This window comes from Hippopotamus amphibius, chromosome 7 (assembly GCF_030028045.1).
Source record: "Hippopotamus amphibius kiboko isolate mHipAmp2 chromosome 7, mHipAmp2.hap2, whole genome shotgun sequence".
In the NCBI taxonomy this organism is placed as follows: domain Eukaryota; kingdom Metazoa; phylum Chordata; class Mammalia; order Artiodactyla; family Hippopotamidae; genus Hippopotamus; species Hippopotamus amphibius.
The window spans coordinates 126,377,188-126,403,409 of NC_080192.1; the positions used below are offsets into that span (position 1 = coordinate 126,377,188).

The following is a 26,222-nucleotide window of genomic DNA, read 5'->3' on the forward strand; positions in this document are numbered from 1 at the left end:
TGTTAGAATGGCTATTAATGAGAAATAACAAGTGTTGGTGAGGATGTGGAAAAAAGGGAACCACTTATGCACTGTTGGATACAGCCACTATGGAAAACAGTATGGCAGTTCCTCAAAAAATTAAAAATAGAACTACTATATGATCCAGAAATTCCACTTCTGGGTATTATCTGAAGGAAACAAAAATCACTATCTTGAAAAGACACCTGCACGTCCATGTTCATTACAGCATTATTTGCAATAGTCAAGACATGGAATGGAAACAACCTAAGTGTCCATCGATAGATGAATGGATAAAGAAAATAAAGAAAATGTTTCCTTCTTAAAAAGGAAATCCTGCCACTTGTGACAACATGGATGGACCTTGAGGGCATTGTGTTAAATGAAATAAGTGAGATAAAGGTAAATGCTGTGTGATCTCACTTATATGTGAAATCTAAAAAAAGCTGAACTCATAGATACACCACCAAACAGTGTTACCAGAAAAGGCAGAGAGGGGGGGAGTGGGTGAAGGTAGTGGATACTACAGACTTCCAGTAATAAGATAAATAAGTTCTGGGGATATAATCTACACCATGGTGACTATAGTTAACAAGATTATATATTTAGAATAGTTGGTTGTGGAGAGAGAAAGATGGTGGCAAAGTAGAAGGACGTGGAATGCATACCTCTCCACAGATGCATCAGGAATACATCAAAAGATGCAATAACTCCCACAGTAAACCAGCTGAACACCAGCAGAAGACCTAGGACACCAGAAAGCACTGCAAAGATCCTGACATAACTGGTGACCTCTGAAGTCTGGATTACTTACTTGACCAGAAGTCAAGTTGGAGACTCTGGGGAGGGAGCACCAAATCCAGGCCCCTAGGCCACTAGAGAGTCCTCAGCCACAGGGAAGATTAACTGCAGAGAATTCTCACAGAGCCCTCTATCAAAGTCTATCATCCGGCTTCACCCAACTGTCTGCAACTGCCAGTGCTGGATACCTTTCACCAAACTACAAACAAGACAGGAACACAAACCCACCCATCAGCACACAGACTACCTAAAGCCATATTAAGCTCACAGATACCCTAAAACACACCTCCTGACACGGCCCTGCTCATCAGAGAGAGAAGACTCAGATCCACCCACTAGCCTATTCAAGACACTGGACTAACCCCAACACAGGGGGCAGAGCGCAGAAACAAGAGGAATTACTACTAGGCATCATAGGGAAAGGAGACAGCAAATACTATAAAATAGACAAAATGAGAAAACAAACACCTTGCAGGCAAAGGAGCAAAATAAAAACACACAAGACCAAATAAATGAAGAGGAACTAGGAAAATTGCCCAAAAAAGAATTCAGAGTAACGATAGTAAAGATAATCCAAAATGTCAAAAGCAAAATAGAGAAAATAGAAGGAACATTTAATAAGGACCTAGAAGAACTAAAGAGCAAACAAACAGTAATGGACAACAAAATAACTGAAATTAAAAATACTCTAGATAGTATAAACAGCAGAATAACTGAGGCAGAAGAACAAATAAGTAAGTTGGAAAATAGAATGGTGGAAATAACTGCCACAGAGCAGGAAAAGGAAAAAAATAAAAAGAATGGAAGACAGTCTCAGAGACCTTGGTGACAACATTAAGCACACCAACATTTGAATCACAGGCATCCCAGAAGAAGAAAAAAAGAAAGGGTCTGAGAAAATATTTGAAGAGGCTATAGTGGAAAACTTCCCCAACATGAGAAAGGAAATAATTGATCAAGTCCAAGAAGCACAGAGAGCCCCATACAGAATAAACCCAAGGAGAAATACACCGAGGCACATATTAATCAAACTAATGAAAATTAAACACAAAGAAAAAATATTAAAAGCAGCAAGAGAAAAGCAACAAATAACATATAAAGGAAAACCCATAAGGATAAGAGTTGATCTTTCTGCAGAAACTCTGCAGGCAAGAAGGGAGTGGCAGGATATACTGAAAGTCTTGAAAGAGAAAAAACTACAGCCAAGAATACTCTATCCAGCAAGAATCTCATTCAGATTTGACAGAGAAATCAAAAGCTTTACAAACAAGCAGAAGTTAAGAGAATTCAGCACTACCAAACCAGCCTTACAACAATTGCTAAAGGAAATTTTCCAAGTAGGAAACAAAAGAGAAGGAAAAGACTTACAAAAACAAACCCAAAACAATTAAGAAAATGGCAATCAGAACATGTGTCAATAATCACCTTAAATGTAAATGGATTAAATGCTCCAACCAAACTGGCTGAATGCATACAAAAACAAAACCCTTATACATGCTGTCTACAAGAAAACCACTTCAGACCTAGGGACACACACAGATTGAAAGTAAGGGGATGGAAAAAGATGTTCTATGCAAACGTAAGTCAAAAGAAAGCTGGAGTAGCAATACTCATATCAGACAATTAGACTTTAAAGTAAAGACTATTACAAGAGACAAAGAAGGACACCACATAATGATCAAGGGATCCATCCAAGAAGAACATATAACAATTGTAAATATCTACGCACCCAATATAGGAGCACCTCAATACATAAGGCAAATGCTAACAGCTATAACGGGAAATCGACAGTAACACAATAATAGTGGGAGACTTTAACACCCCACTTACATCAATGGACAGATCATCCAAACAGAAAATAAGGACACACAAGCTTTAAATGACACATAAGACCACCTCAACTTAATTGGTATTTATAGGACATTCCATCCAAAAACGACAGAATACACTTTCTTCTCAAGTGCACATGGAACATTCTCCAGGATAGGTCACATCTTGGGTCACAAATCAAGCCTCAGTAAATTCAAGAAAATTGAAATTGTATCAAGCATCTTCTCTGACCACAATGCCATGAGACAAGATATCAATTACAGGAAAAAAATCTGCAAAAAATACAAACACATGGAGGCTAAACAATACGCTATTAAACAACCAAGAAACCACTAAAGAAATCAAAGAGGAAATCAAAAAATATCTAGAAACAAATGACAATGAAAACACAACAACCCAAAACCTATGGGACACAGCAAAAGCAGTTCTAAGAGGGAAGTTTATAGCAATACAGTCCTATCTCAAGAAACCAGAAAAATATCGAATAAACAACCTAACCTTACACCTAAAACAATTAGAGAAAGAAGAACAAAACAATCCCAAAGTGAGCAGAAGGAAAGAAATCATAAAGATCAGATCAGAAATAAATGAAAAAGAAAGGAGGGAAACAATAGCAAAGATCAGTGAAACTAAAAGCTGGTTCTTTGAGAAGATAAACAAAATTGATAAGCCATTAGCCAGATTCATCAGGAAAAAAAGGGAGAAGATGCAAATCAACAGAATTAGACATGAAAAAGAAGTAACAACGAACACCGCAGAAATACAAAAGATCATGAGAGACTACTACAAGCAACTATATGCCAATAAATTGGATAACCTGGAAGAAATGGATAAATTCTTAGAAAAGTACAATCTTCAAAGACTGAACCAGGAAGAAATAGAAACTATGAACAGACCAATCACAAGTATGGAAATTGAGGCTGTGATTAAAAATCTCCCAACAAACAAAAGCCCAGGGCCAGATGCCTTCACAGGTGAATTCTATCAAACATTTAGAGAAGAGCTATCACCTATCCTTCTCAAACTCTTCCAAAAGATAGCAGAAGGAGGAACACTCCCAAACTCATTCTACGAGGCCACCATCACCTGGATACCAAAACCAGGCAAAGATGTCACAAAAAAAGAACATTACAGGCCAATATCACTGATGAATATAGATGCAAAAATCCTCAACAAAAACTAGCTAACAGAATCCAACAGCACATTAAAAAAGATCATACACCATGATCAGGTGGGGTTTATCCCTGGAATGCAAGGATTCTTCAATATACACAAATCAATCAGTGTGATACACCATATTAATAAATTGAAGGATAAAAACCATATGATCATCTCAATAGATGTGGAAAAAGCTTTTGACAAAATTCAACATCCATTTATGATAAAAGCTCTCCAGAAAATGGGCATAGAAGATTACCTCAACATAATAAAAGCCATATATGACAAACCAACAGCCAACATCATCCTAAGTGGTGAAAAACTGAAAGCATTCCCTCTAAGGACAGGAACAAGACAGGGGTGTCCACTCTCACCATTTTTATTCAACATAGTTTTGGAAGTTTTAGCCACAGCAATCAGAGAAGAAAATGAAATAAAAGGAATCCAAATTGGAAAAGAAGAAGTAAAATTGTCACTCTTTGCAGATGACATGATATTATATATAGAAAACCCTAACGATTCTACCAGAAAACTGCTAGCACTAATGGATGAATTTAGTAAAGTAGCAGGATACAAAATTAATGCGCAGAAATCTCTTGCATTCCCATACACTAACAACGAAAGAGCAGAAAGAGAAGTTAAGGAAACACTCCCACTGCAACAAAAAGAATAAAATACCTAGAAAAAACCTTCCTAAGGAGGCAAAAGACCTGTATGCAGAAAACTATAAGACACTGATGAAAGAAAACAAAGACGATACAAACAGATGGAGAGACATACCATGTTCTTGGATTGGAATAATCAACATTGTGAAAATGACTATCCTACACAAAGCAATTTACAGATTGAATGCAATCCCTATCAAATTACCAACAGCATTCTTCACAGAACTAGAACAAGAAATCTTACGGTTTGTATGGAAATGCAAAAGATTCCGAAAAGCCAAAGCAATCTTGAGAAGGAAGGACAGAGTTGGAGGAATTAGGCTTCCTGACTTCAAACTATACTACAAGGCCACAGTGATCAAGACAGTATTGTACTGGCACAAAAGCAGAAATGTAGATCAATGGAACAGAATAGAGAGCCCAGAGGTAGATCCACGCACATATGGGCACCTTATCTTTGACAAAGGAGGCAAGAATATACAACGGAGAAAAGATAGCCTCTTCAATAAGTGGTGCTGGGAAAATTGGACAGCTACATGGAAAAGAATGATATTAGAACACTTCCTAACACCATACACAAAAATAAACTCCAAATGGATTAAAGACCTAAATGTAAGGCCAGATACTATGAAACAGAGGTAAACATAGGCAGGACACTCTATGACATACATCAAAGCAAGATCCTTTTGAACCCACCTCCTAGAATAATGAAAATAAAATAAAAAATAAATAAATGGGACCTAATGAAACTTAAAAGCTTTTGCACAGTGAAAGAAACCATAAACAAGACAAGAAGACAACCCTCGGAATGGGAGAAAATATTTGCCAATGAAGCAATGGACAAAGGATTAATCTCCAAAATATACAAGCAGCTCATGCAGCTTAATAGTAAAAAAGTAAATAAGCCAGTCCACAAATGAGAGGAAGACCTAAATAGACATTTTCTCCACAGAAGACATGCAGATGGCTAACAAACACATGAAGAGATGCTCAACATCACTAATCATCAGAGAAATGCAAGTCAAAGCCACAATGAGGTATCACCTCACACTGGTCAGAATGGCCATCATCAAAAAATCTAGAAACAATAAATGTTGGAGAGGGTGTGGAGAAAAGGGAACCCTCCTGCACTGTTGAAATGTAAGTTGAAATGTAAGGTGAAAATGTAAGTTGGTACAGCCACTATGGAAAATGGTTTGGAGATTCCTTAAAAAACTAAAAATAGAACTACCACATGACCCAGCAATCCCACTACTGGGCATATACCCAGAGAAAACCATAATCCAAAAAGAAACATGTACCATAATGTTCATTGCAGCACTATTTACAATAGCCAGGACATGGAAGCAACCTAAATGCCCATCAGCAAATGAATGGATAAGGAAGATGTGGCACACCACTATTGGGGTTGATGCTTACCTAAGATGAACTTTGTGATTGGAATGCAAAGGGGCATCAAATGGACTCCCGATCGCATTAGGGAAGATCAGCAGTTATCAGATGGTTTGGCTGATTGGGTGGTTAAGTATTTTCCTGAGGAAGCTACTTTCAATATTGCCTTCAGAGGGGCTTAACAAACTGGCTCTAGCCTCCTAAAGTCATGGTTGCTAACTTTTGCTTTTGGTATACTGATTTTTTTTTTTCTGATCAGTTGCAGCCAACACAGATTTTGATTTTACAAATTAAAAGGGCTGGAAAATCTCCCAATTTTTTTGCCCACCAAGGCAATCTCCAAATCACTGAATGTGATCTCTACTGTAATCACGGGGTCATCTGTTTTTTAAAATGAGTGTATGGGACAAAATAAGGTTCTTTTAGGGTTTTCTTTCAAGATGCAATCTTCCACTTCTAAAAGTAAAATTCCAAGCTGAATTGAGAGCTGCTGGCAATGCCTCCTAAAGGGAAAATTCTCGTGGACTTAAAAAAAAAAAATTCTGAACTGCCCCCAAAAGATACTCAACATTTTTAATCAACTTTTTTTTTCTTTCTGACTAAGGACATTCTCAGCATTTGGAAAAGGCCATTCACTGCACCAGTTGTAATATTCAGTATAATCATTAAAAATGACAAGGATTTTAAAAGCCAGATGCCAACCCAGTGAGAAAGAGCTTAACAGGACTTTTGGGCAGAGAAGCCCAGGGAGGTTTTGAGACTGCAGTGAGTAACTTGAAGGGAAATCCTGACTCCAATTATAAAGCAAAGACAAAATCCCCTCAATCCTTTCAATACATCTAACTTCTCTGGCTAAATTGTACTCTTTCTCCTACCCACACCCTACCCTTCCAGCATTTCCATAAACAATATGACTATCGGGCCAAGCCTCTTGGTCAGCAAATAAAGGCAGAGAGCTAAGTAAAAAAAAAAAAAAATAAGAAAGAAGATGTGGCACATATGTACAATGGAATATTACTCAGCCATAAAAAGGAATGAAACTGAGTTATTTGTAATGAGTTAGATAGACCTAGAGACTGTCATACAGAGCGACGTAAGCCAGAAAGAGAAAAACAAATACCATATGCTAACTCATATATATGGAATCTAAAAAAATGGTACTGATGAACCTAGTGACAGGGCAAAAATAAAGATGCAGATGTAGAGAACGGACTTGAGAACACGGGGTTGGAAAGGGGCAAAGGGGAACCTGGGACGATGTGAGAGAGTAGCATTGACATATATATACTACCAAATGTAAAATAGATAGCTAGTAGGAAATTGCTGCATAACATAGAGAGATAAACTCTATGATGGGTGATGCCTTAGAGGACCAGGATAGGGAGGGTGGGAAGGAGTCCTGGGAGGGAGGGGATATGGGGATATATGTATAAATACAGCTGATTCACTTTGGTGTACCTCAAAAACTGGCACAAGGGTGTAAAGCAATTATATTCCAATAATGAGCTTAAAAAAAAAGATTGTATATTTAGAGTTGCTAAGAGAGTATATCTTAAAAGTTCTGATCACAAGAAAAAAAACTGTAACTATGTGTGCTGATGAATGTTATTGTGTTAATCATTTTGCAACATATACGAAATTATTAGGTTGCACACCTAAAACTATGTTAAATGTCAATTTTATCCAAATTTTTTAAAGTATGTAGAAGAAACCAATAGTTAATCACTGATAAAGCTGCATGGTGAGATCACAAGTAAATTTATTCTCTTCTTTAAACTTTGTTTGAATAAAATAAACATTTCAAAGAAAATACTTGAGATCTATGGTGGATTATGTTTCAATTTAACAAAAGCCACATTAAAAATCTCTTAGTTTAGGTAAGCTGCCACAAAACAATGCCACAACAAAAGGTAGTAACTGAAAAGGGGAAAACTTTCCATACTAATTTAATTCATATTGTTGCAGTTAACTCATAAATTATTATGTACTCCTGCCTATAAGAACTGACTAAAGGTCCATAGATAACTTGGATTTATTAATAATGTGCACAGATCTAATTCTGACACATTGCTAAATCATACCTTGAGAACAGCTGTAAGCTTGAGAAGGATCAACTATTATGTCCACTGAGAATGAGTTGTGTGATTCCGGAGAATGTTTCTCCGCCACCTCTACTGTATCACTGGATGAAGACGATGATGAAGACAAGCCCAGTCTAACATATCTTCCTTTTTTACTACAGAGTGAACAATCTACCGGTGTGGCACTAGGTCCCCGGGGCAGGTGAACTTCATCTCTGTTGTAGTTTCTAACAGCTCCACTGTGATGCACAGGGCGTTCTCGTTGCCATATATAATGGGTTGGAGCAATGGCCATAACCTATAGAGGAAAGCTTTCTTTTAGAATTTAATAAGATTTTAAAATTTAGTAAAATTAAGAACAAAAATAACTCAAGAACAGCTATCTCTAAAACTAGATCTGAAAATCTGTTACCGATGTTTTAAAAAAAAAAAGCATCTCCAGATACGGCAGTATTACCCATAAAGTGATTTGTTGCTTGGATTCTTAAGATGATAATTGATAAAGTATTTAAGTAATTTCAAACAGGAAATAGAACTGAAGCAACCTTTCAGGTTTTTCAATTCTGGATATTCTAGGTTTGGGAAAGATAATACAGTTAGCCCCACGTAATACATAATTCTTAACTTTGGAATGTATTGGTTTGAAAATAATATTTTTAATTGAAGTTTCCAGCTACGTATGTTAGTTTAATCTTAACATGTTTGCAATTATAGCAAGAGATATGGTGAATGAGAACACAGGTAAGTTGCTTATCCTCTCTTTTCCTGTTTTCTTGTCTGTAGTATGGAGAGAATAATGGTGTCTATTTTAGAGGGTTGTTGCAAGGATTAGATGAGGAATTATTTAGAAAGTACTTAAGATTCCACACTACATGTCAGGCATTGTTCTCTAACGTTTGTTAGATAAAACACTGCCTTTAGAGTCAGGATAGACTTAGTTTCTTATTCTGGTTCTGCCACTTGCTAGTATGATACTGTGCAAGTTATTTAACCTTTCTGAGCTTCAGTTTCTTCATATCAAAAACTGGGGATACCATCTGCCTCATAGGATTGCCCTGAAGGTTAAGTATGTGTAAAATCCTTATCACATAGTAAACATCTGGCAAATGATAGCCATTTAAGAAGACAAGCTAGGGAAGTATACCTACCTGGTGTCTAAAACTTCTAAACAGAATGTCAGAATGTTACTTCTAAGCAAAAATGTTTAGTTGCAGTTATCAATGACCCAAAGTAAAAGAGAACTGTAGAATTTGTGAGCTAGATAGTGCTTTTTAAAAAAATTTATTTTATTCAAGTATCCAGACAAAACTATAATTCAAAAAGACAGACAGCACTTTATTAATTGCCTAGATGAGTGATTTTCAAACTGGTTTGAGGAGCCCTAGGTTTCACAGACAAGGAGTCCTGGGAGGGGCTAAGGGAAGATAGAATAGGTAGAGAACCTCAGTTTGGGGGGATTGTGTGTAAAAGTTTGTTTGGAAAGAAGGCTTTTGCTGTTAAGAATGAAAACCTTAAAACCCCCAGATTAAAGCTGATTCCCTCAGGAAATGGGGTTATTGTGCCTCCCCCAGACAATGCATAAAAAATACCAGCTATGCTAATATTTAAAGTATACTTTAGGATCGCATTTATTTTATAACCTACTTCTTTTTTTTTTTAACAATAAACTGTATATATTTAGAGTGTACAATTTGGTATCCCAATCTCCCAATTCATTACCCCCCCAACCCTTATAATCTACTTCTTAAATCCTTCAAAAAAGTTTTCAACCAAAGACATATAATAAAGTTATAAATTTTAAAAGGTAGAAGTAAATAAAGATGTTAGCTCTAAATATACACATTTCTATGACAATGTAAAACTAGGTTCAGAGATACCCAAGGTGAGGAAGTAGAATATCAAATTTTTTTATTCCTTTCATATTCATCTACTATTTTTCCTCAATATTTCTGTATTTCCCATGTCTGGAGTGTCCTTTCCCTTTATTTGTCTTAGTATTTCTTTTCCTTCAATGCCCACTATGAGTTCCACCTTTCTAGAAACTCCAGCTTTCAGATTTTCTTGTTTTGTTGTTAATGCTATAGTAGGACTCAGCATATAAATGTCAGCACTCAGATATATCTTTTTATGCATGCAACCTGTTTTGCTGAAAGCCCCCACTGGACAGGAGTCTTTTCTCATATATATCTCTCTCAAATGCCTTCTCCACAATATTATGCAGTCATTAAATATTTCTTAACGATAGATGAAAATATTTAAGAACTAGAGGCCACTGACATTATGAGCCTTAAACAATGTAATTTTTGTAGGAATCCTATAGCAAAGTCTAGTGAAAAGAGCAGAGGGAAATATGAAGCAAAGGGCACAATATAGAAGATTTGATACTGTTTTTCATAAGCTAGGCATCATAGTCTCTCCACATGCTAACCTAGCTAGAAAAATGCATGCATACACTCTTGTTTATTTTTAAATATATGTCTACATATATTTTGTACACACATAGAATGTTACAGTGATAAGAACAGTGAATTAAAAAGAAAATTGTACTAGGGTCAAGAGAGCAGGACTTTGGTCTTAATTCTATTTAGTTCTATGACCTTAGGTGAATTACATAACTTTCTGAGCCACAAGGCCTTTTATACATGAGAAAACAGGTCACTTGGAGTCCTCAAATTCTACAATTCTATGAAAGTGACTTCTCTGAAGCATCAGTAGCACTTGACCTATTAGAAACATTATCCTGGTTTTTATTTTATCTTATTTTTCTGTTATTTTTAGTGATTTCTTGGGGTGGGGTTAAATTTAATATTTGGCCCTCTGTTTTTCTCTACATATACTCTACTTCTCTGTGATCTCAAGTGGTAGTACAGTATAAGGTGTTAAAAGCATTGCTCTGGAGTCAGATTGCCTAGGTTTGAATTCTGGTGTGCTGCCTTCCTAATTGTGTGACCTTGAGGAGTCATTTAGCCTCTCTGCACCTCAGTTTCCTTATCTGGGATTACCTAGCTAGCTGTAAGAATTGTGAGTTAACACATGTGCAGTACTGAGAACAGTCCTCCAAAAGTATTAACATTACTTTCATCTTGGATCTCATTTACTACCAAGGTTTAAATATCACTTAATGAAATGACTCATCTTACTTGTTTGACCATTCACTTAATTATCACCTTAAATTCATGTCTAATATAAAATTCCTTACCTTCCCAATAAAAGTTTTTTTCTTTAGCCTTCCCTATTTCCATTATGGAATCTGTTTCTCTTTTTGTTACATAGATTTGAAACTCTGATTGCCCACTCTCCCATATGCCCTATATCCAACTGGTTGCCAAGCAGTGACAATTATAATTTTGTAACATTGATTTTTCTTCAGCACTGCCATCTTCAACAGTAGGTTTACACCTTGCTTCCTGATCTATAGCAAGTTTAGCAGTTTCCAGTGCTTTCCCTATATTGGGTCTCTTCTGCATACTGTCACTGGATTCTTTCTTTCAAACACTGCTTATATTACATAACATTGCTTTTTAAATTCCTAATCTAGAACCAAATAGTGGCTGACAGAGAAAACAGCTATGATGATATTGTGCCATCTAGGCCAGAGAACATAACAAGGACAGAAAAAATCTTCCTCTTGATAAAATTGCTACCCTCCACGATGCATTAAGGGACTGGAACTGGAGTCTAACTCTTTCTCACAAGATTGGCATTCTGCATAATCTGTGAACAAATCTTAACCAGAAATTAAATTATCATCAACCTAAATAAATTCCACTTCAGAGGAGCTGGTGTTCAAAAAGACAGTCTGATTATAAGGAGATAATAAGATGAGAGTAAGTAAGAAAATAGTCTTTACTCTTTTCTGGAGAAGCCCTACATATTTTTTCAACTTAATCATACCTCATCTCTTTCCAGAAAAGGATTTGAAGCAGCTGACAAAAAGAGCAAGTGAAAACTTTTTTTCATTAACCTGGGACCCAAATGGGAAAATCTGGCTAAAGGGGGAAAGCAAGCATGCCAGTAATAAAGGCTAATAGAGCTGATGTGGTTAAGGATAAAATCTGGCCCTTAGTTTCTTTGTAGCAGCCAAGGATTTTTTTTTTATAAAAAGAGACAAATTACAAAATTCATATCATCTGAAATGAAAGAATAAGTTCTTTATTTGACTGAGGTGTATGCTGGAAAGAGCACCGAGTTTATGTGGCCCTGTCACTTATTAAATGACCACAGAAAAGTCACAACCTTTCTAAGCCACAGTTGCTTCATCTGAAAAATGGAGAAAATACTTATGCTGTTTAATTCCTGAGATAATAGATATAAATGCATTTTCTAAACTAACCAACATAAGAGATGGAGGCTAGATGTCAGAGAAAACAGAACACTGGGAAGCCATTAGATGTGAACTCAAGTTCTGGCTCTGCCACTTAACTGATATATGATCTTGAGTAAATCTCAACCTCCTTGGTCCACAGTTTCATTAGCTATAAAATGAGAACACTACACTACTCACAAGTATTTCTGTGAGGATAAGAATATAATTTATATGAAAATATAAACTTGTAAAGCACAATGCAAATGTACAGTGTAATTATTGTAAGCCAGTTTGTAGCTACTATCATAACTTGAGTTTATTTTAGAATATGTGATAAAAAAAAATGTGTTGACAGTATGCCAGTACTGGGCTCTTAATAACAAACGCATAGAATACTTAACTAAATTTCTAACAGCATGTCTTGCTACTATAATGAAGCAAACTCCAGAGCAAGGATGATGTAATACTTTTTTATAATAAACCTCCACAACACTGAACTTGGTGTCTTACTCATAAATTAGCTGTTAAATGAATACTTAAGAGAACAGGATAAAATCTACTAGGTAATTTCTTTTTCTATACACCAACATGATTCAAATATACATGGTTAAGGGTCAGTGCTAAGTGAGCTCAGTAAAGAAGTGTTTTACAGTTTTATTTTTAAAATTTTTTTATTGAAGTATTGTTAATTTACAGTGTTTCAGGTGTACAGCAAAGTGATTCAGTTATATGTTTTTTCAGATTCTCTTCCATTTTTGGTTATTATGATATTGAATATAGTTCCCTGTGCTATACAGTATGTCCTTGTTGCTGTTTGTTTTCATGGATAAGAAGGAATAAGAACTTAAATCGGAAGCTTTAAGTTCCATTCATTCTGTCAGTCAGCTGTATTTACTGAGCACCTACAAGTCAGGCACTGTTCCAGACACTGTAGATGCAAAAAAGCACAAAATAAAGACTCTCTTAGGGACTTCCCTGGCAGTCCAGTGGTTAGGACACGGCACTTTCACTGCTGAGGGCCCGGGTTCGATCCCTGGTTGGGGGAGCTAAGATCCTGCAAGCCAAGGGCACGGCCAAAAAAAAAAAAAGACCCTCTTGGAATTTATATTCTAGTAGGGGAAACAGACATCAGCAAAATAAATAAGTAAAACAGAGTATGTTACATAGTGGTTAAGTACTGTGACGAAAACCAGGAAAAGGAGTACAGAGTACCACTGGGAGGTACTACTTGTTATTTTAACAGCTTTATTGAGATATAACTCAGATACCATACAATTCACCCATTTAAAGTATAGAATTCAATGGCTTTTGGTATATTCAGTGTTGCACAATCATCACCACAGTCAATTTTAGAACATTTTCATCACTCCATAAAGAAAGCAGTCACACTGCATTCCCCCTTCCCTCCAGCCCCAGGCAACCACTTTCTGTAGCTTTGGATTGTGTATTCTTCACCATTGATATAAATGAAATCATACAATATGTGGCCCTTTGGGGGCTGGCTTCTTTCACTTAGCATAATGTTTTCAGGGTTCATCCACTTTGTAGCATGTATCAGTATTTCATTCCTTTTAATTGCTGAGTAATATATCATTGTATGGATATTTTGCCTATCCATCCATTAGCTGCTGGACATTTCAACTGTTTTCACAACTACTGACCATTATGAATAAGGCTGCTTGCTATGAACATTCATGGACAAGTTTTTGTGTGGACATAGTTTTCATTTCTTCTGAGTATAAAACTAGGAGTAGAATTGCTGGGTCATATGGTAACCCTGTTTAGCGTTTTGAGGAATTGCCAGACTGTTTTCCAAAGCAACCACATTTTACATTCCCACAGAAGTGTATGAGGGTTCCAATTTCTCCACATTCTTGTCAATACTTATTATCTGTTTGTTTGTTTTTTTAAATTATCGCCATGCTAGTGGGTATAAAGTGATATCTCCTTGTGGTTTTGATTTTGCATTTTTCTGATGGCTAATGATGTTGAGCATCTTTTCATGTGCTTTTTTGCCCAAATGAATATCTTTTTTGAAGAAATGTGTATTCAGGTCCTTTGCCCTTTAAAAAATTGGGTTGCCTCTTTACTTCTGAGTTGTAAGAGCTGTTTATATATTTTAGATACAAGTCCCTTATAAGACAGATGATTTGCAAAAGTTTTCTTCCAGTTTGTGGGTTGTCTCTTCACTTTCTTAATGGTGTCCTTTGAAGAACAAAAACTTAAAATTTTGATGATGTCCATTTTATCTAAATTTCCTATTCTTGCTTGTGCTTCTGGTATATCTAAGAAACCTAATCCAAGGTCATGAAGATGTAACCCCTATGTTTTAAGATTTTTATAGTTTTTAGATCTTAAATTTAGGTCTTTGATCTGTTTTGAGTTAGTTTTTATAAGTAATATGGAGTAGGGGTCCAAGTGCTTTCTTCTGCATGTGGACATCCAGTTGTTCTAGCACCATTTGTTAAAAAGACAATTCTTCCCCAGTGAATTTTCTTGGTACACTTGCCAAAAGTCAATTGAACATAAATGTGTGGGCTTAAAATGCTAGTTGTTGTATCTTAGGAATGGGTAGGCAACCTGACATGAAGAAGCGTTACCCATCCTGGCCTCTTGCCTCCAGTGCCCCCTCCATGCACTTAGCTGAGTGTCCTATGGGGCTTGAAGCACTTACTTTGAAAAAAATCAGTGTTAAAATAAGGCCCACTATCACATCAAGGATGGCAACAGGTGCGCAAATTACCCACTCCTGACCTAGGGAGGTAGTGACAAAAAAAAAAAGAAAGGACTTTTTCAATGCCCTGTAATTGGAATGAGTCCTTTAAATTCCTTAATGAGGATCCATTAATTTGGGGGGAGGGGGTCATACATACCCAACTTTTCATATTTTTCTATTGAATATAATTTTGTAAAGACTGGGCCTGCTGTACAGTCTTCTAAGTTATTTCTGAATCCTTGCATTTCCCCCAATATTAAACAATCCTAATTTAATCCACAAATATGCATAATCGCTATATCTTCATCTCATTAAAATTAACAAGGTTAGTTCTGGGCAGATTTCTGTGACACACCTGTAAAAGTCTTCCCTCAGGTCTGATACTAATCCATTAATTGGCTCCTTTGGCCTGTAGTCATTAAATTAGATATGACTTCATTTAATTATGGCATTATCTAGCCCACATTTACCAAACTTTTCTGAACTAGTACTGGCTTACAGTAATCTTTGTCTTCCATTTAATTTTCTACTCCAGATTTTTTTAGTCGGAAACGTTAACTTTCTTTACTGAAAACCAGAACATTAGATAAAATAACTGACTTTTTGTTAGTGTCTTTCTGCTTTATATTAATAGAATCTGGTATCACAATGAAACTTACTTTATGTATGCTATGTGAAAAGAGGTCGTTTTTAAACCTATTTAAATTTATTTAAATTTCATACCATGTAGTTCACATTTAGACCTTGGGAACTTGAAATTTCAGTACTTTAATGAAATTATTATTCAGCTCCAATGTTATCACCATGAGGTATTTTGGAATGTGCACACTATTCTTTCCCAATATACTGGTGCTCTTTTAGAGAGGAGAAATACACTAAAATAAAAATACTTTATACAGAAGTAGGCTGCTCTGAAAAACAGAAATGGCAGTTTTTAATTATTGTTATAATATTAAAACAACAACATTGTAATACACAACTTGTACTCATGGTAATCATCAAGGTTAATGGTTTACCCTTCATATAAAAAAATAAAACATTAGAAGCACATTAAAAAACAAGACAAGGAAAACTACATAAAGAGAAGACAGAGATTATATATATATAAAGCATTTAAAAATCTTACCTCCTCACAGCATCGCCTGCTTACAATAGCCCTATAGTCAATTCTATCCCAGAGTTGGTCCCTTAACTTTAAGAAATCAGGGAATAATTTTCTCCAGTTTTTCCCTAAAGCCCATGGAAAAATTTCATATTTGGATTCTTCTTCATCTTCTTCAACTGTATTAGCCAGATACCTAACAAAGAAGACCAACAACTCAAAAAAGAAATGGGTAAAGGACAGGTACAGACAGTTCACACACACACACACAGAAACCAGCTTGCTTACAAACACATAAAAGATGTTCAAGCTTATGCATGATTAAAGAAACATAGATCAAAAACAGAGACACAGTGAATTTTACCTTGCTGAGTTCTGGATATTTGTATATTCCTATAAATCTTGAGCTTTGTTCTAGGATGCAGTTATTTGGAGACAGTCTGAGCCTTTCAAGTCTTGCTTTCATTATTTGTTAGGTGGATCTGGAGCAACATTCAGTCTGGGGCTAATTACTCCCCACTAAGGCAAGAGGTTCCTGAGTACTCTACTCAGTACTGAATTACTCAGTGTGAATTATAAGTTTTTTTCAGTCTGGCTGGTGGGAACAGGCACTATTTCCAGCCCTGGGTGAATGTTAGGCACTGTGTTCCCTCTATTCTTACGGTCTTTCCCTATACTCAAATACCTGAGGGGGATCAGGCATGCACAAAAGCAGGAAAATCGGACAGATAAGAATCATCAGTCAATCAAAACTGACTCACATGGTAGAATTAACAGACAAGAACACTAAGACAGTTATAATTATTCCAGATGTTCAAAAAGATAAATAGACACACTGAAAGTATACCTCTAGAGGAGCTACGTGTACAATGAAAAATACACTGAGTAGGGTTAACAGCAGATTAAATGTTGCAGAAGAAAAGATTTGTGCATTGAAAACAATGCAATATAAACTATCCAAAATGAAACACACAGAGAAAAGGAAACAAAAATAATGAACAGAGCATCAATAAGCTGTGAGACAAATTCAAGCAGTCTAATAAAGGTGAAATTGGAATCCCTAAAGAGTGGTGGGGGGACATAAAAAACATTTGAAGAAATAATGACTGAAAATTTTCGAAATTTGATGAAAACTATAAACCCACAAAGAAGCTCAGTGAACTCCAAAGCACAAATCATGAAGACAATTACACTAAGGCATATCATAATAAATTGCTTAGGACCAGTGATAAAGAGAAAATCTTAAAAGCAGTCAGAGAAAAAAAAAAAGACACATTAGATAACAAAGGAACAGAGATAAGGATGGAGCAGATTTCCCACTGGAAACAATGCAAGCTCCATAGATGACTTCCTAAGAAGAACAGGCAACTCACAATAAAAAAATTACAAAACATGTAAGGGAACAAGGCACCATGAACAGAAAACAGGCCATCAAGTGTGAAGATACTAGGATTAACAGACAAACACACAGGAAAAGGGGGTCTTAAAAACAATCGGATAGGAAGGCAAATGATCCCAAGTGGAAGGTTTGAGATACAAGAAGGAATAGTAATCAAAGACATATAAATATGTGGCTAAATCTAAGCAAATGCTGAATTTATAAAACAACAATAATAACATCTAACTTTTTGGAGGGCATCAGGTAGAACTAATAGAAGTGCAAAACAAGAGAATGGAAGTTGGGAAAAGGTGATTAGAGTTAAAATGCTTAAGGGTCTTGTAATTAAAAATAACTAGGGTAATTGCTAAATAATAGATATAGAATGTAAAATTTCCAAACAAGTAAAGGAAAAAAAGGTGTCAAAAGTAAACATTTAAAAATCTCAATCAAAAAGAAGATAAACATGGAGAGGAAAGAAGAAACAGAAAAACACGGGACATGTACAAAGTACACAACAAGATGGCAGGAAAAAACACAAATATGTAAGAAACAATAGAATATTATTCTGCAGTGAAAATGAATGAACTACAGCTACATGTGTCAATAGGAATGAATCTCAAAATAATAATATTATTTATAAGCAAAAGAGGGAAGTTACAGAAAAATGGTACACATAATTATTTTATTATATAGCCCCCAAATAGGAACAACCAAATAATATATTATTTAGAGGTATATACACAGCATAAAGAAAAGCAAGAAAATGATTACTTGTGGAAGAGAGGGGGATCTAATTGGGAAATTGTGTGCTGTGAGTTTCTAAGATGCTGGCAATGTTCTATTCCTGAGTCATGGGTACAAGAGTATTTGTTTTGCTTTTATTCTTTCACACACATATATACATATAGTCCATACACTTTTGTAAATATTTCACATTAAAAAATTTTAAAGGCACAGAAGTGTATAGTACATTTCTATTCATGTAATATACACACTGGTTCATATACAGAAAATTATTTCTAGACACATACATATGAAACTGTTAACTGTCCTTGAGGAGGGAGGTCAAGGTCTTGAGACATGAGGAGTAAAAGAAAAAAGCCTTACTTACTACCGTCCTGTGTAGTTTCTTTTTAACCATGTGCATATTCATATTTAGTTACATTAATATAAAATGAGTACCTATATATTTTTATCCTCCCTTAAAATAACTACATTTTTTAATATTACCTTACAGTATTACATTATATATATATTACCTTATTATAAAGCACATCATTGTTAAACCCATTCACTTATATGAGTCAAATCATGTCCTTTGTGAAATTACATTAAGTAATTTCTCACTTCAGTATCCCTGATAGTTCTTAGTAAACCGTAGACAGAGCTGGAGATTGGCCCCTTTCACACTTGTTGATTATGAAACATTTATAATGTATTATGTTACTACAGTATCAGGACCACATTATGATTCTATTCTACATTAACAATTTTTCAGGCTCAATGTAATTAAATATCTGTATCTTACCCATGTAAGTTGTCTTCTTATTTGAAATAGATTTTTCTTGGAGCAGAGCCCATTTCTTCTGCATAGGGTTAATTATGTTTATTCAAATAAAGAATTAAGAACCTCCTATGTTAGCCACTGACATATGCAAAAAAAAAAGATACACATTCCTTGCCCTTAAGGAGTCTATGGTCAAGTAGAAAAGGCGACCAAGTGTGAAATAAATACATAACTGAAAGAGAATATAGAAAAATGATAATAGAAGTTCAGAGTGTTATAAGAATATATAGAAAGGAAAAGAACTTGAGTTAGAACTGTGGCTGAGAAAATATTTAATGACAACTATTGAGTGAGGCTGTATCAAAAGTATGATTAGATATAAAAATGGAAATTATAATTCATGTTACTTTTAATATGGAGCTTCTAGTGCAACATTTGCAACCTGACATGCTACTACACAGTGTAAGCTAATACAGTGCTTTACTGGTAATAACTTTTTTTTTTAAAGCTCTTCATTGGACTATAATTGCTTTACACTGTTGTGCCAGTTTTTGAGGTACACCAAAGTGAATCAGCTGTATTTATATATATATCCCCATATCCCCTCCCTCCCGCCCTCCCTATATTGCTGGTAATAACTTTACAAAATTGGTCAAATCCAATTTCGGGCACTTGGTAAGATTTAAATAAAGATTTTTTTTGGTTTATTTTCAATTTTCAGGTGAGAAAAAAAACTATAAAATAGATATTGCATCAACATGCCGATATAATACTAAAAGACACGTAATTTGGCCATTGGCAAGTCACACTTGAATTTGTGCACCAGCTCTGCTGCTTACTGACTTTTGTAATCTTGGAAAGTACTTAATCTTCCTAAATTTCAATTTCCCAATCTGTAAAATGGAGATAATTAAAAAACGTATTTCATAGAGAAAATCAGATGAGTTTATAGAAAACATTTTTGTGGTGCCTTGCACATGATACTCAATATTAGCTAATACTATTATATTCCCCCAATTTAGCAACCATTGTCAAATTTTATATTGAGTTCATTTTTTCCTATGCATGGGGAAATGTGTCTCCTGAAAACATGCAGAAATCAATTTCTTCTAGTCCTATTTCTTGAATCACTCTTTGATTCTGAATTAAACAGACTTTAAATAAATTCTTCAGTGCTAATGGTTGTTGTGGTGTTCAACTTAAATATTTTTATATGTAGTTTTCTAGTTAGATACTTAAAATTATATTCATACATTCCAAACTGCAGCATTATATCCAGATACTGGGTAGAAAAGTTTTTGATACTGAAATGTCTAGAGCATTTTCCACAAGCTATTCAGTGTAAATGGGCAGTAATGATAATAATGTTAACTATATATTAAATTTCAAAGAGTTTTTTTCTGGTTTTTAAAAAATCTCTAAGTTCAAAAGAGGAAAATTTGGGATAATTTATGTGGAACACTGTATAAATTATGGAAATGTGAAAGGTACAATACAAATTCAAGTGGAATACTGAATAATAGATCTTAGGCATATGGCAAGATAAGACCAGTGAAAAGAATATACAAATATCCTATTACAGTAAAAAAAAGAAATATATATATATAGCTTTTAAACAGGAAGGCCTATTCAAAGATACACATCAGGTTTTAAACAGCCTCTATTTTAAATAAGGTATATATTATAAATAACCACCAAAAAATCACTTAGTAGAAAGCATACTTACAGAGCAATAAAGAAATTTATCCTGGTATGCTCATTTATAGTAAATTTAGCTCTCTTGAAATAAACAAAGGTCATAGCCAAAAGATACTACAGGGAAAAAAGTTAAAAGTTAATATTAATGCTTTGCTTTCATTGTAAAACTGCTTTAAAATATTTATCTTTATAAGCTAAAACAATAAAGCATTATTTATCCTTATAGAATTTCCTATTTATTTGAGTCCTTATTTTTTGGCTTTCTTTAATCCATATGAACAGTGACAAATAGTTCTGGATCATTTATGATTAAGTTATAGTTTTATAATTATAATTTTAACCCCTAGATTTTATTATTGCCAATATTTTTTGAACCAAAAACTGAGTTTTTTTCTATCTATTCAAACCTATAGAGAGGCTGAAATAATAATCAAGTGAATAACCATACATCCTTCACCTAAATTCACCAATTGTTATTCTGTTGCCACACTGGCTTGATGTGTATATGCAATTTTTTCCCCCTCAACCCTTTGAGTTAATTGCAGACATCCATACTCACTTTTTAAAATAATTTAAAAAAAACTTCTAACCAGAAATTGTAATAACATGGCTCTATTTTCACTGGAAAATAAGTGTTTTACATGTATTATTAGGAGGACATATATCTAGCCTGCTATTAGGACCCATGCCAGGGTCTGCCTGTTCAAGGTAAAAACAAGTTATAATACTGATATATTGATATTACACTCCCTCTCAAAAATGTCTAATTCATCCTACTTTCACAGGTTTGGCCACAAAGGTGATTCCAGGTTCTCAAGATAACTTTCAGTAGAGGACTCTTGATATAGTGAGTGTTAAGATATAGTACTCCTGGTTAGTTACTTTAAAGGCACTGCCTCCTGCTGTCCAACAACTTTAATTACTGTAAGATGCTTAAAATTGTAAAATTTAAAACTTTAGAACTCCACATGAACTGGATATTTGATATTAGGACACTACTGTTAATTTTTAAAAGTATTAGTGACACTGATTATGTTTTAAAAGATTTCACCTTTTAGAAGTACATCTTTAAATATTTATGAATAAAATGTTAGGATGTCTGGGATTTGCTTCAAAATAATCCAGTTTTGGGGAAAGAGATTCCATAAGTTGATGATTGGTTTAGCTAGATGACAGGCACATGGAGGGTTTTTGTTCTGTTCTCTCTACTATAAGTTGTATGTTTGAAATTTTCTAACAATAAATTTTTGAAATTTAAAAAAAACCCTCCAATTTTATTTTTGTTATCTTAAGCTTAAAATAAAAGAGTTCACATCAATATGAAATTAGTGGGTATTTAATCATGAGCTAGTCTTCTATTCATTCCCTTTTCTGTTGGTTGACATATTTTATTTTATTTTATTTTTTGGCACATTATTTTAAATGTGATATGAAGCCAAGTTGAATTTTCTGATATGACTAACTGGCCTAAGATGACATTTATAAAGCTGAAATTCTAACTGTTCAGCTAAATCTAAAGACTATAGAAACATCACAATCCCTAGTATGTAAGTCAGCATCATGATGTTCTTTTACAAAACACTGATTCCTAAATAAAGAACATGATAAACTAGTTTTACTTTACAAGATTATTGGGATTTGTTTTATCTAAATTATCTACACAATATTAAAATGTATAACAGACTGCCTTAGTGGAATGAATCTCAGATATTACCTGATAAAAGATAATAATTCTGATCAAAACATATTAAGCCTAATATAGCCAATATTTTATAACTATAAATGGAGTATAAACTTTAAAAATTGTGAATCATTATATTGTACACCTGTAATTGATGTAATATTATACATCAACTAAACTGCAATAAAAACTTAAAAATAGGGACTTCCCTGTTGGTACAGTGGTAAAGAATCCATCTTCCAATGCAGGGGATGTGGGTTTGATCCCTGGTCAGGGAACTAAGACCCCACATGCTGCGGGACAACTCAGCCTGCGCACAACTACTGAGCTTGCGTGCTTCAACTAGAGAGCCTGTGTGCCGCAAACTACAGAGCCCAAGCATTCTGGAACCCGCACGCCACAACTACAGAGCCCACGTGCCCTGGAGCCTGCAGACCACAAGTAGAGAGAGAAAACCTGCATGCCACAACTAGAAGGCCCGTAATGAAGAGCCCACACGCGCCACAACAAAAAATTCCACGTGCCTCAACAATCCTGTGTGTCACAACTAAGACCCAACACAGCCAAATATAAATAAATAAATAAATTAATTACATATTTTTAAAATTTAAAAAATAAAAAGCAAAACAAAACAAAAAAGCCCCCAAGCAAACAAAAACATTTTAAGTCTATATTGATTCTTGTTTTAAATCAAACAGATAGGGGTTTAAGGTCATTTAAATCTAATCAATAATATTTTACAATTCCTCAAGTATAGATAGAATGAATCTATATTGTAAGCTAATGTGTAAGGATTCCACTCTGAAGGAGCAATGTAGGCTAGTTCTTTTCCTAAACTTAATGAATAAGATAGAAAATCCTTATAAAGTTCATTAAAGTTCTGATAGCCTAGTAACATAATAATGCTGGTTAATGATTATACTGTTAACAAATTTACCTTGTCTGCAATTTTACAGCAGCAGTCCATCCACAAGAAATCTTGAATTAAATCGTCATCTACAACAAAAGATAGCTATGACTTGTCTTTTGAAAACAGGTTTCCTTTTGAAGAATTAATTTTTACATAAGGAGATGATAAATGATGCTTAGAAATCAAACGAAAACATCTGGACCAAGGTTGTCTAAGGTGTAGTTTTTGGTTCCTTAGTGTTACCATTTCAAGCATTGTACAAAAAGCTACTGCTTTATTCTTTGGCTTCCCATCGGATTTGCCTTAATGTATAGCCCAGACTGGAGGGGGAATGATAGAAGTATTTGATTTATTGAATATTCCTATGGCTCTTTTAGAAATGTGTCTTGGGTAGCTCTTTCCAAAATCAATCTTTAACACATGGAAATGGAATCTGATAAACGATAACTCAAGTCTTTAAGAAATAATGATTCAATGAATACTTTGTTTTCTAAATATGTTGTACTTCTTTTTAACTGCTTTCTCCTTTTAGGTACAGGGTATTTTTAGTTTTGGGTTCTTTTTCTCTCCTCCTACTTACCTCTATCCAATTATCTATTATCCAAATACACAAGAAAATGTCTATGTAAAGAAGATTCATAATTCATTAGTTATTTATAACTAACATTTAATTGTGGAAAAACTGAGTATTATGACAAAAAGATCAACAAACAAAAGTACTGTTTAAAAAAGAATAACATCCAAAAATAGGTCAGAAACACTCATTTCAATTTTAAAAGGCTAAAATATATAATATCAAAATATATGGGTAGCTGTCAAAATATAATTTGAGAAAAATCTACATTTTTTCCATTTCCCCCTGCATTTTATGTTAAATAACTAAGCATAACTTCTTGTTATATCCTAGAAATAGCATCAATGTAGTCAAATAAATGGAAAGTTCCAAGAACAAGTACTGATTTTCTGAGAATGATTAATTTCTGCCTTGTTAATTCTACTTCTCTCTCTCTCAAATTACCTAAAATGGTAGAGCCATGTATTTTATTTCTCATATTCAGTTATAAATAATAAAAAAGTCTGTGGGAAATAATTTTGCTCTACTCAATAAAGAGAGAGGGAAACTTTTATTAACAGTATTCTAGATCCTGACAGGTAACATCTTTATAGTTCAACATTTTCTACCTATATTACTTATATTTTTTTCTTCTATTATCTTCTTATTTTGCTTTTCTTTAAATCTTAACCAGCTTGTTGCCCTCCTTTTTTTTTTTTTTTTTTTTTTTTAAAGATTTCCATCCTCTCAGCAGGGCAAACACTCTTGTCCCCAACTCTCTTCTCTTTTATGCATCTGTTTTCCTCTATAAGCAAGGAAGGCTGTTACCTGGTTCTACCAGACTATGATAGCTACTGGATTTGATTTTGCCCCACAGATATTTACCAGAATCCATCTATCTAACCCTTTATTCTGTCTGCCTTTCTGCCGTACCTCAAAACAATAACAACAACAACACCTCTTTCTTGGCCAGTAGAAGTACTATAAAGAAGTTTCTTTTTGGCTATTTTTAAGAAGCTTATTAACAAAGCAGCACTGTTTCATGATCTGAACAAATTCAAACTCAATTTCATTATATGAGCTTGATGATAAAGCATAGTTAATTTTTAATAATATTCCCAAGATATAGTACTGAAACTTCTCTAGGTTGACTAATCTTGACAGTTTGCTCATGCCCAGTGACACTGGGTCAGTTGGCTTACCTGAGACTTTATGTAGTATTTATACTTTAGGTCAAACACATGCTTTGACCTTGAATTGCCCAGAATTTACATTTAACACTTGAATTTAAGTAGTCTAGAAGCTAGATGAGTCTGAATTTCTACTCTAAAAGTAATCAAAACAAACAAAAATTCAGCACTGGGGAAAAAAAAAGAATTAAGTGAAACAAAAGCAAACTTGGAGATAGAAAATTTGACATAGAAAATAACAGCATCCTCTTTGAGTATTATGAAAATGATAAAAATAAATCTTATATTCTCTCATTTTTAAGTAATGATTTTTAAGTAATAATTTTATAATTACCACTATTACAATATTTTAAACCTACCAAATAATTTAAAGAAAGCAGTCATTTCCTGACGCTGTATAACTAGACAGGGTCCTTTGGGGCGTTTTAACTTGTTGCTATCACGTGCATTTTTTTCATATGCTGGCCAACTATCTTTAAAAATAGGACGCTTCAGGTTAATGGGTTTTTTAGGCTGATGTGATCTATTTGACCCTGATTTTACATGTACAGTGACAGTAGGTGGTGTCTCACAACATTGCTGATTATGCCTCATTTTGGTTTCCCACGATTCCTGTAAAAATAAAACACACAGTTATTTATCACACTCTTGTTCACATCTATATAAAAACAACTAACTGGATGACACTATCAGATGCAGTCACAGGAAATGTTACTGAACTTGCTACTAAAATGTTATTTGTGACAATGACTCATATGAGAAACTGCTTTCAGAATTTAGTGCCAAGATAAGCTATGCTTCCTTTGGGTAACTGATATACCTTCTCATCCCAAATAGTAAGATCCTGCATAATATTTTGCTTTGATTACTAAGGAACTCAAAACCAAATTTTAAAGTTAAGTATAGAAACTATGCGGGGTTTATAATCTATTTATGATAATCTTTTTTCCTGATAATTTTTATTCTGCTTGTATTGACAATTTTATCATGATTATTATGTCATCTCAAATTTTTTATAGAATAAGGCAAACCATTTCCAGAACTAAACTATTATCAATATCAATTATTATATTAAAAAGCAATTACATACAAAAATATATTTTCTAACTGGTTAATTCCTTGATATATTATAAAACTCACTGATTCAACAAGCATTGATTGGTACTTATTACAAAGTTAAAAACAATTCTAGCAAAGAAATGCATGGTAGGGACTTCCCAGGTGGCGCAGTGGTTAAGAATCCACCTGCCA

The 26,222-nt window shown here is 34.3% G+C and overlaps 1 protein-coding gene across 1 annotated transcript in view; it reads right to left on the bottom strand.

Annotated features, from left to right (window-relative positions):
* Positions 1-25,973, bottom strand: part of SPDYA (speedy/RINGO cell cycle regulator family member A) — a 31,996-nt gene extending 6,023 nt beyond the window's left edge. The window contains exons 1-5 of the mRNA XM_057742740.1: positions 25,331-25,973; positions 23,256-23,314; positions 20,666-20,751; positions 16,076-16,247; positions 7,928-8,225 (exon numbers count right to left, since the gene is read on the bottom strand). Coding sequence (XP_057598723.1) covers positions 7,928-8,225; positions 16,076-16,247; positions 20,666-20,751; positions 23,256-23,314; positions 25,331-25,565 — 850 coding nt within the window. The 5' untranslated portion in view covers positions 25,566-25,973. The remainder of the gene's footprint in view (positions 1-7,927; positions 8,226-16,075; positions 16,248-20,665; positions 20,752-23,255; positions 23,315-25,330) is intronic.
* Between the last annotated feature and the right edge of the window lie 249 nt (positions 25,974-26,222).